The sequence below is a fragment of the Danio rerio genome, chromosome 4 (genome assembly GCF_049306965.1).
Source record: "Danio rerio strain Tuebingen ecotype United States chromosome 4, GRCz12tu, whole genome shotgun sequence".
NCBI lineage: Eukaryota > Metazoa > Chordata > Actinopteri > Cypriniformes > Danionidae > Danio > Danio rerio.
In genome coordinates this window covers 48628848-48641244 of record NC_133179.1, presented here as the reverse complement: position 1 = coordinate 48641244, position 12397 = coordinate 48628848, and the positions used below count along the sequence as shown (strand labels likewise).

At 46.4% G+C, this 12397-nt stretch overlaps 1 protein-coding gene across 1 annotated transcript in view; it reads right to left on the bottom strand.

Moving 5' to 3' along the window:
* Nucleotides 1-12397, bottom strand: part of LOC137491562 (uncharacterized) — an 80565-nt gene that overhangs the window by 27623 nt on the left and 40545 nt on the right. Inside the window, exon 10 of the mRNA XM_073947279.1 lies at nucleotides 3535-3708. Within this exon, the coding sequence (XP_073803380.1) occupies nucleotides 3535-3708 (174 nt within the window). The remainder of the gene's footprint in view (nucleotides 1-3534; nucleotides 3709-12397) is intronic.

Here is a 12397-nt window from a genome sequence, read left to right as displayed (position 1 = left end):
TTGAGATCTACATTTGGCTTACTCCTTCCTGATGTAAAGACTAAAATTCTAAAAAACAGCAGAAGCAAAAAGAAGCTCATGACAAAAGTTGCAAACTCAGAAGTTTTGATGTTGGAGATTCAGTGTATGTGAGGAACTACAGCAGTGGACCAAAATGGATACCTGCAGTTGTGGAAAGTTGTACTGGACCTCTGTCATACAAGACCACTCTCGGCCAGGGGCAAACAGTGAAGAGGCATGTGGACCAAATAAGAACTCGGAGTTCAGATGGAATTCGCGACACTGTAATACCCAGAGAGGATGAACAGAACGTATATACTCCTGCGTTACCGACTGCAGAGGTGGTTGATGCACCTGCAGATAGGGAGCTGTCTGCATTGGAAAAGCCACAGTTACCGGAAGTGACTGCCGTTGAAAAACAGACCAACTTACCTACAAATCTAAGAAGGTCTGCCAGAGAAAAACGTTCTCCAGCTCACTTCAAAGACAATAGCTGCGTCCCAAATGGCACACTATACACTATGCACTCATGCACTATGTACTTATGCACTTACACACTCAACAGGATAGTATATGTATGTAGTGGCGTCCCAAATGGCACACTAATGTGTTTTTACTAAACGGAAATTCAAACCGTTTCCCTGATGACGTTTGACGGTTGCCAAATCAGTGAAATAAACGACCGAATTATCAGATAATACCTGCCGTGAGTATTGCCGCATTCACCATCGGGAGGCGCTAAAATCACTCTCGTAGGAGAATTTTGCTTTCACCATCCAAAATAAATAAAGTTATTCAACATGTGCGTCTGATAGCTCCGCCCCTTCCGCTACGTAAGCAAATCTGCGGTCGTTGAGTGCGTGAAGTGTCCATCATTACACACTTCATTTTAGCGGCTGAATGAGTGCATCATCCGGGTAATTAAAGTGCACTTATTATTTTTAGAGTTTTCAGTGTGAACCAATGACTGTAAAAAATATGGACGACGCGACAGCCCTTTTTCCCATTGAACGCCTTGAGGGCAAAACGCCTGCTTGACGGGCACAAACTGTCGCAAAAGACTGCTGAAATTGGAGCCAGACATGCGCAGAAGGACTGTCTGATGGAGCCAGAGGAGGAGCCGCGAAAATGAGCAGAGTCGAGCTTCCAATCAAACGCTTTATGTAAAATCAACCACACCCCCCGAACTTCTCAGCATGCGTTTGCTGTCATATCAACACAAATGGATGTAATAACGTTAACAAATATGAGGGTTTTATATATTCAATCGCGCCAGCTCCAGGCCGCAGCGCACAACTTACTCGCGGCGTCGCGGGCTGATTCCGGCTCGCATGCGGCAGCGCCTGCTCGCTCGGCCGCCGCATCTGGCTCGATTGACTCGGACTGGAATCGGGCAGTGAGTCCAGGCATCCGGAGTAGGTCCAGCAGAGGTAACATTAGTCAGTCTGAGCTCTAAGAGATAAGTCTCCGGCAGGCGAGAATCTAGCCGGAACTGTGTTTTGCTATCTGGGTGGCTAGGCGTGTATCAGCAAACTAATAAAGCCCGAAAAAAGCCCTGAACTTAGCGAATAAACAGTGTTCCACCAGGATCATGTATGTCAGAAACTATAGTTTACTGCTGAACTCATTTTGTCATGGTAAAATAACACAGAAATCGAATAATAACATTTCAGTCTACTTCAGTCTCCTGCCGAAGCTCAGACGCCGTGCTTTGAGAAACTGTCAATCACAGCTGTCAATCACGATGACACGCCCAGCATTAAATTACTGCTAAAAACAAACTGTTTACAAAAATGAAGATCTGCACCTATTTCAGCACAATAACCAGTGCCTTAATCAACCGGAACTATTTTTCGGGACATTTTATTGCAAGTGTAATATTTTTTTTTATTTGGGCTCAAGTCTCCTTCATTAACACGGAGGAGGCGGGCTTTATGACTTGTACTGCAGCCAGCCCCCAGGGGGCGATCTAACGGCCGAAACCTTCACTCAAACGTAGGCTTGCGGCACACTTGGTGTGAACACACTACTTACACTATTTATACTACAAAATGGCGTAGAATAGTGCATAAGTATGCGATTTGGGACGCAGCTTGTGTTGCATAGAACAAATTAGTAAAAGTATCAGTTATACTTGATAGCTTGAAAAGGTTATAATAAGAATCTTGATCAATAACATTTATAATTTGTTACTTATTTACAGTGTTGTATATATCTTAAGTGATTATTGTGATTTAATTTGAAAGACTAAGCTATAAAAATAACAGAAAAGAAACATTCCAATTGATAGCTTAAGGAGGAGGGGATGTAGTATCCTGGAGTAACCACAAGAGGTCGTTATTGGTTTATACATGTGTGTTATTGCCTGTAACCCAGTTGAAAGACGAGAGCAGATGCAGGAAGGCATACGGTGGAAATGTCTGTTGTTACAACTGAAGAAAACAGAAGTAAATGTTAGTTTCAACCCTATACTTGCAGTAGAGTTATCTTTATTGAAGATACAACAAAGACGCAGCAGCAGACTAGCGTATTACACAAGTGTCAATGCCCATTCTAGACTCACAGTGGATTTACCAGTGATGTTTTTCAGACAAACACACTCAACCAATGGCTATTGTAGTATATTGTGGACGATGATGTAAATAAACTAAAACAAACACAAACCCACTCTCTTAATGTCTCTTTCACCAGCCTGACAGTCACATTCACACTGATGGAGCATTAGGGGACTTTTATTCTGTCAGCTGAGAAACACCTGATCAATAATCATGAGCGCTGACTCTGCTTCACACACAGCCTTTCTGACAGAAGATCTTCAGTCAATATATTGCTTCATGTGAATGAGTAATCAGGGTTATTTTTAGATACAGTTGTAATAAATACATGAGTTCACCAGGTCCATTTCTGTAAGCTCTTGAATCAGAGCTTTTAAAGGGCCCAAAAAACTCTCAAACTCCAGAGGGTGAACTTTCTCTTAATCAATCTTTTTATTCTTTTTTATTATAATTTTTTTGGACAGAAGAGCCAAAACATTTGACACATTCCAAATAAAGATTTACTTTCCCAGTGATGGGTTGCGCTGCGTAAAAACATGCTGGACAAGTTGGCGGTGCATTCCACTGTGGCAACCCCGGATTGATAAAGAGACTAAGCCGACAAGAAAAAGAATGAATGAATATTTCCAATTAACTAATTAAAATATAAACTATAAATATGATCATATAGACATATAAAATATTTGAATAAACTACTGAGGTAATTAATTAAAATGATCTTTAAAAGAAACTGACTGCTTTAACTTCAAGTATTAATTGGGTATATTAGAAAAAGCGAAGCTCTGAAAATACAACATTTTGTAACAAACTCAGTGATGCTTTTAAATGCATTTGGGAATACACCAGTATGATACGACTGAAATCACATCCCTGCAAAAGTGTATTTCTTCTTCTGCCAATCCACTGATCAGGGATCCACATTTGTTAACCCAATATGAAATATCTTGTTGTAGTCGCTATTGAGTGGAGAATCATTTACCTCAGTGTGTCCAGTTTACAGTGTTGACTCTTCAGTCCATCAGAGAGCTTCTTCACTCCTGAATCCTGCAGGTCATTGTTACTCAGGTCCAGCTCTCTCAGCACACAGTTTGAGGATTGTAGAGCTGAAGACAAACTCTCACAGCACTGAACAGTGAAATTACACATGGCCAATCTGAAAAAAAATAAATAAATAATAATAAATACTGTGTAATTTTTAGTAAGTTGTTTAATGCAATACATAATTATAATCCATCCATCCATCTAACAATCTACAGAAAAAAACGTCTTGAGTCTGGGCATTTTGCAGTTTACTCAGTAAAGCTTTTGAATATATTTTTTACAAACATACATTAGTAAAACTATGATTAAAATCACAACCTTGTAAATGTTTTGTTTCTTCTTCTGCCAATCCACTGAATGGGGCTCCACATCAGGTAATCCAATATGAAACTGTGTCTGTTGTTCACATAGTTAGTTAGCTAGATCCTTCTGGGGAGTTAGATTTAGTTCGGGTTTTGTTCTTTTCATTTTTTTAGCACCTCCTGCGTCCCTTCTGCCAGCTCTCTTGTTTTTTCCCGTCTTTATTTGTCTCATATTGTAAATAGTATATTTTTGCTTTACTTACTTTTTCTTTATTTTGATTAATTCAATGTGTTGTTCACTTTTGGGAATTGTAAATAAAAGCACATATTTTTGGCATTACTTTGGTTGTCGTTTGCACTCATACACTGTTTGTATAAATATGTTTTAATTAAATAAATGTCCAACCCCACCATCCCCTAGATTAACATCAGGGGTTTGTAACACACACACACACACACACACACACACACACGATCTCTGAAGAGGAATAACTGGAGAAGAAAGAAGCGCTGGTGAAGTCCTCTGAATGACCAAAACACCCAGGCGGGACAGAGCAACAGACAGATGCTGAGCTGCTTATCTTGGAGGATGGCCAGCACAAACTCAATGCAGCTTCACACTCTCGTCCTGCCCTACATCACAGCATCATCAAGACGCATTTATTAACTACTAAAACTGTGGACAAGCAAATATGATACATCCTATAGGTACTGTCTAGCCAGTGCTCAAACTAATATGTGTGTAATGTTTTGAGGCCGCAGCTCATGATTGGCCATCCGCTTTCTCTTTCACTCACACAGTCCTCTCCAAAGCGTGTGAGGGGGTCTAAACCTTAGATTATACTCATGAGCAAAAGGCCCGATCTCTTGTGTTTCCTCCCCACACTTTATTTATATTTGATTGTTTAATTAATAAAACCCCTAGACTGATCCATTTGTGTTTTTCCCTCATTTAATGTTGTGACTGTGGTCGTAACATTAATTGGGAGCACACCGCTCGATTGTTCAGTGTGGGAGGAGAGATGTGTGGCCACCCCGTTCATTTTGTGATTCGTCTGGATATGCTTTCATTTGAGTGATCTCTTGCATCCCATATGTGAGTATTTGCCCTATTTAATTTAGTCGCCGGGTAGGTTGTGGACCTGCCACTTTGTTATTTTGCCTTTCATATTTTTGTGGTTATTCGGGTGGAGGCATGCTTCAGAGCACTTGCTGCTGATCTATCAATTGGGTCAGTATGCAGTGTTCATGATTTCAGCGTTTAAAGTCGCCTCGAGCCCCTAACGCCACTGAAGACTGGGGTAAAATATTGTGTTAAATGGGGTAAATACATTAGTTTTTTGGGGGGATTGCATTTGGTTACGATTTTGTGAAATTTAAATTGATAACCTTTCAACTTCGTGTAATTTGTAGACTTAGTATTAGGATACAGCCTGGCTGTGTGTGTGTGTGGATGCGGCTGTATGTGATGATTAAGTTGGAAAAATTAAATTTTGTTGATATTTTTGCTTAATCAGGTGAGTTGATGCTCTTTCGTTTAGATTATTTGATGGTTTAAATATTTGTAAACGTTTGGTTTAAAATATTTATCGTAAAACCATTATTTAATTGTTTTGTGAGCATAACTGTGTACGTCGGAGATGGCGTCTGTAGTGGACACATTTCGAGAGTCTCCTTCTGAAGAACTGCTTTTATCGTGCACAAAAGAGCAGTTATTGCAAATTGCAGTCTTTTGAAATTGAAATTGCTCCAAGATATAAGACTTTGAAGGAAACTCTACGAAATGTGTTAAAAGGTTATCTGGTGGAATTAGGCGTTTTAGAAATGCCTGCAGAGACTGCTAGTCTTGTGGAGGAAGTGGCTGATCCTTCAGTAAGTGAAAACGCTATTCGATTGAGAGAATTAGCATTGAAAGAAAAAGAAATTGAGTTAAAAAATGCTAAATTAGAGTTGCGAAAGCGTGAAATCGATCATCAATATGAACGTTCGAGGTTACTAAAGTAACCCTTTTATAGTAAAAGCACTATAAGTGGATTTGATGTTCTAAATCCACGTATGGGAGATTCGGTTCAGAAGCTACTCATCTGAAAGAGTATTGAACGGGCCAATGAAAGCAATGAATTGGCAGCGTAAGCCTGCGCAGGTGTGCTGCATCGCCAATTAACTGAGCATATAAGCACACCTGGCGCCAGCAGACGCTATCCTTCTTAAGCTGAAGAGACTTTTAACAGCTAAGGGACAGTCATTATGGCGACAGAGTATAGTGCTTCCGTTCCCCTCCTTAGGGAACGAAGGGTTACTTTAGTAACCTCGAACGTTCCCCTTCGGGGGGAACTTCAGCACTATAAGTGGATTTGATGTTCTAAATCCACGTATGGGAGCCCATTGAAAGCGCCATAATGACTGCACCTTACCAACACCCACCATGAGAGGGCAGTCAGGCAAGCGTGACGCACCCAAATCATGGGAGGCGCGGTCCTCCAACGTGCCCTTTGCCCTAACTTATCTCCACTTCAAAAAAAACTTTACGGAATAGGTATATATTTTCTGGGGGTCGCTAGCCTCTAGATAATTCCAGGAATATACGACAGTACGTTGGGAAGCGTGCCATCCCAATAGGGAGACAAATGGAATTACATATGGACTAACCCTGAGAAGGGGGAGTGCGCATAAGAAGGTGGTTAGCGGATAGGGAAGGCACGGGTCCACCCAGGGGGGGGAACTTGACCGTGGCGGAAAAGCATATGGGGATCACCAGCGGGGATCGGCCATAGCAGGCACCTGTACCCAAAAACGCGGGCTGACCAGCGGGCAGACCTAACGTAGTGGGCCAGCGAGTGACTCCTCCGCTGAGTCAGTGCTGGGGGCCTCAGAGGAATCTGCAGGCCTCACCAAATGGGGAACTTTTACTGACAGACAGGAGGGTGCACATCTCTCCTTGTTAGGGAAAAAAGGAACCGCAAGCGTGCTACAACACCCACCGAGTTGTTTCCTCAATCACCAAAGGTCCCTAACACCCTTGAGGAAACCGGCTCCACTCGCAGATTGTAAAACCTTGCAAATGTGTTGGGTGTCGCCCAGTCCGCAGCTCTATAAGAGGGTCGGGGATCTGGAGGCATTTTCTGTCTGTTGAAGAAGCGCCGCGCGCACACGCCCAAGAGGATGCAACACTCCGAGTGGAGTGCGAACGCACTCCCGGGGGGCGCGGCTGAACTCTGCTCAAAAAAGCACATGAATGGCCTCCACAATCCAGTGGGATAAACGTTGTTTAGACACGGCACTTCCCTGCTGCCGTCCGCCATAACAGACAAAGAGCTGCTCAGAAGATCTAAGGTACTGAGTACGGTCCAAATAAAGTAAGGAAAGGGCTGGGTCTGCCTCCTCCGGGGGCAGCGCTTGCAGGGTTACTACCTGATCTCTAAAGGGAGTGGTAGGAACTTTGGGCACATAACCCGGGCGGGGTCTCAATATACTGTGAGAATCATCTGGCCCGAATTCCAGGCAAGAGTCACTGACCGAAAATGCCTCCAGATCCCCGACCCTCTTAATGGAGGCCAACGCGACCAGCAGAGCTGTCTTCAGGGACAGAAATCTTAAGGATACTGAATCGAGTGGCTCGAAGGGATCAAATCGCAGGCTCGTGAGAACGAGGGCAAGATCCCAAGAGGGCGTGAGAGGGGGGCGAGTTGGATTAATTCGCCTAGCGCCTCTGAGGAACCAGATGATGAGGTTATGCTTTCCCACGGTGCCGCCAGCCACCGCGTCATGGAGAGCGGAGATGGTGGCAACGTAAACCTTGAGAGTGGAGGGCGACAGCCTGCTATCCAGCTTCTCTTGAGGAAAGAGAGCACAACACTGATCTGGCATGATCGGGGGTCTTCTTTGCGAGAGACACACCATTCAGTGAATAGACTCCACTTCAGGGCGTAGGCGCGTCTCATGGGGGGGGCTCTAGCCTGAGTGATGGTATCAACCACCTCGGGCGGCAGGTTACCTAAGTCTTCCTCGCGTCTATGGACCACACGTGGAGGTTCCAGAGATCGGGGCGAGGGTGCCAGATGGTGCCTTGTCCCTGAGAAAGTAGGTCCTCTCTCAAAGGGATCTGCCATGGGAGGGCCGTCGCGAGGAAAGAGAGCTCTGATATCCAGGTCCGGTTGGGCCAGAGGGGCGCAACTAACAGAACCTGCTCCTCGTCCTCCCTGACCTTGCACAGTAACTGCGCGATCAGGCTCACTGGGGGAAACGCATACTTGCGTATGCCCCGAGGCCAGCTGTGGGCCAGTGCATCCATGCCGAAAGAGCCCTCGGTCAGGAAATAAAACAACTGGCAATGAGCGTTCTCGGGGGAAGCAAACAGATCGATCTGGGCCTCCCCGAATCGCGCCCATATCAGCTGGACAGACTCGGGGTGGAGTCTCCATACTCCAGAGTGAATTTGCTGCCGTGAGAGCACATCGGCTGCACGGTTGAGCATACCTGGGATGTGAATGGCGCGCAGCGACTTCAGCCGCGGGTGACTCCAGAGGAGCAGACTGCGGGCGAGCTGAGACATGCGGCGAGAGAGCATACCCCCCATGCGGTTGATATACGCTGCCGCCGCCATACTGTCCGTCCTGACCAGCACGTGTTGCTGCTCCAGCACCGGAGAAAAACGGTGGAGAGCAAGAAACACTGCCAACAGCTCTAGGCGATTGATATGCCAACGCAGCTGGGCACCTACCCACAGGCCCGCAGCTGCATGCCCGCGACACATGGCTCCCCAGCCTGTGCTGGAAGCATCTGTTGAGACAACATGACTGAATGGAGACATGAAAATACGCGTCTTTCAGGTCTATGGCTGCATACCATTCCTGAGGGCGGATGCATCGGAGGATGCGCTTCTGCGTAAGCATTCTGTACGACAGCTTGTGAAGGCAGCGGTTCAAAACGCGCAGATCTAGGATTGGCCGTGACCCACTGCTCTTTTTGGGTACGATGAAGTACGGGCTTTAAAACCCGCTCTCCATCTTGGCTGGAGGTACCGGCTCGATTGCACCCTTCGCCAGGAGGGCAGCAATCTCCTCTTGCAAGACAGGGGCGGACAGGGGATTGACCCTGGTGAAATACCCGCCCGTGAACTTGGGAGGCCGTTTCGAGAACTAAAGTTCGTAGCCGAGTCTGATCGTGCGTATGAGCCACCGCGAGGGGCTGGCCCGCGTTAACCAGGCAGGCAGAGCCCTCGCTAATGACGTCATCGCAGCAATCGCTGACGTACCCGCGGAGGGGCAGCGCGGAGGGGGTGTGCTGATCCGGGGAGCGCGAGGGTCCCACAGAAGAGCTGGAGGAGAGCGATTCGCTCTGGCTCCGCACCCTGACTCCGGAAAAGGGGCTTGGGGGCTGGGAGAAGGGAGACCGTCCCCCCAGCACCCGTGAGCCGCTGGCGGAGCATGTACACCCTACGAGCTGAGAGGCGGCGCGTCCCAGACTGGCAGGTCTTGCAGTGCTCATGAGCCACTGGCGGAGCGCACCGAACCTGCAAGCTAGAGAGCACAGTGTCTTAGACTGGCAGATTTCGGGCTGTCACGCCAAGTTTTAGTCAGGGGTGGCGCTCCTGGATCACTAGTGTGGACATCGTCCTCCCCAAACCACGCGCAGCGGACTCAATAGTCCGAAGAACTTAGTCGGCTGCGGTGCGAAGCTCATAAGCCAGGGTTGGACCCACCCTGTGCAGCTTGGCCAGCGCCTGCGCTTGGTAGCGCTGGTAGGTGGCTATCGCTTGCAAGGCGGAAGCAGCCTGGTCCGTAGCTTTGCAAGCTCTGACTCCAAGGAGCAGAAACTTACAGGCTTTGGATGGGAGACGAGACGGACCCCACCAAGAAGAGGCGCCGCGCGGATTAACCGCCATCGCGCACTCAACCTGAGGAATCGCCACATACCCCCTGGCCGCTCCACCACCAAGAGTGGTGAGGGTGGAGGGACACGCAGCACAAGCAGAAAAAAGTGCTCTTTAAGTCCGCGTGAGCCTACTGTGCATTGCCGGGAAGAAGGGAACGCCCCTCTAGTCAGTCCGGCCGCGGAGCTGGGGGATAAACCATCTCCAACCCACGGCCGAAGCAGCCCGGGAAAGCATGGCTAACACGTCAGTTTCAGTATCCGTTTTGACAGCGCTCACCTGCCCGAAGGGGGCGAGCGGGTCCGGATCATCGTCGGACAATGAAAGCCCACCCTCCGATGGGGGACATCTGATCTCCGGTGTCAGCGAGCGTGAGAGCTACCATCTGATTAGACGGATCACTCCCAATACCCGAAGCTTGGATGGACCGCTTGGAGGAGCGAGAGGTCCGCAAGCCCTTAGGCGGCGGATTATCTCTCGCTGGAACCCTCAGATCTGCCCGAGCGCCCGCTGCAGAGCAGGAGGCGACTGGGGTGGCTCGCTCTCTTACGAAAGCTAGCCGCGATCTCAACTGCGCGACGGTCATGGCATCGCAGTGACGACATGAACCGCCCCGAGCACCACATTAACATGCTTGACCCCCAAACATGTAATGCAGTGATCGTGCCCATCATCCAGAGCCAGGAAACCCCCGCATCCAGAAACGCACAGTCAGAGCGCCATCCTGAAAAGGACATGCTGCACGACTGTGTTGCTCTTTTAGGAAAACTGCAACCATACGCACCGCTCTGGAGGACCAGACCCAAAGGGACGCCAGGCAAGGGAGAAAACCCAGCTCGACCATCTGCCGCTGCGTGGACTCGCTCTGGACCGGGAGACACTCGTTCGCTCGATGTGGCTGTAGACAGCAAGAGGAACTCTCATGAAGCTCGATCAGAACAGTCTCTGAAGTGAAAAGGATAGCGTCTGCTGGTGCCAGGTGTGTGTAGGGTCCACCCAGTTGGCCCAATGCCGGTGTCCACTGGTGGATGAAGGTTCACTGCATGTTCGGTCTTTCCAGTGCACAATGTTGATTTATATTAAACTTAGCTCATATCTGACTCCAATTTTAATATGAGGTGGTTTAGAATATTAATATATTTATCCTCGTTTTATCTGACTCCAATTATAAAACATTAAGAAGATTATATCAATATGTAATTTAGATAAATGTTTGAACCGTTTGTCTTCACTAGTAACTATTACATCCGTTCATTCGGGTGCTCATGTCGCTCAGAGAAATCGCCTCGGCCGAAGGCGTCCCTCACGGTCACACTCCGGTCAGTCTTGAATATTAAACAGAGGTAAATTGACTAATACTTTAGATGGCTGCTACCAGCGCGCTCGTTCTAAAATACTTTAGTTAGTCCCGCTTAGATGTACACCTTTGAGTTAAGACAATCATCATTTCTAATTAGAGGTTAGGGCATTAATATAAATGTACCCGACTACTGGACTCTATAGTAACTTTGGTTTTCACCAAGCCCATGGTTTCCCATATGAACTTAATTTAGAATAATATTACCTTCAAACAAAGGTCGGGTACCCAATCTAGGTTAGTCGTGCAACACCTTGTTGACCTAGACGGAAGTTATCGCCCTTTCCACCTAAGTACACATGAATCAATATCAAGAGTCAGCCGGATCGCTAAAACACAATTAGTGTGCCAATGCTCCATCTCAATTGGATTTTAGTCCGTCTACTGACCTGACGCAAGACGTGCGGAAACAAGGATACAGCGTAATCTACTTGAATTAATAATTACAGAGTGAGCAAAATATGGTCAAACATTACAATTTATTAGTCAGGTAAATGTATTATGCCAATTCAATCAGTCAATTCATAAATGATCAATACAAAACATCAAATTATCAAAGATAAATCCAAGATGAAAAAGATGCATTCCTGACTTTGAAATATACATAACATGGGGCAGACCCCATGTTATGGGCTGATCTGGTTAGGCAGAATCGCCCTGAGCTTTTCTTAGATCTTACCTTAAATAATCCAAGAATTCCCTCAAGGAAGGGGGTGTGAATAACAAAGAAGGCATTCACACTTAGTGTTAAAGTCACACCCCTCACAGTGGTTCAAAAGATGCCTGAAGTTATATATTTATTGTTCTGATTATGTCTATTTCTGAGAGAATGAGACCATTGTACCAATCGCACTGAGACATTTCAAATGATATCAAACATGATGGTTAAAGTCAGTTTGGTTAATTTAAAACATTCAAACATTGAAATGACCATATGCGTGAGTTGGGGGGATGAAGCTGAGTCTCAGCATAGTCAGATGCAAATGCAGCAGGAACTGGTTTTTCCCGCATTCCTCCCTGGTGGGTTGTGAAGTCACCAGTCTCTGTTTTCAGCTCATGTTTTGAATTGTCAAAGATATCAGAATATTTGCAATATTTCAATTCTTACATGTGCTTATATGCTCAGTTAATTGGCGATGCAGCACACCTGCGCAGGCTTACGCTGCCAATTCATTGCTTTCATTGGCCCGTTCAATACTCTTTCAGACGAGTAGCTTCTGAACCGAATCTCTCATACGTGAATTTAGAACATCAAATCCACTTATAGTGC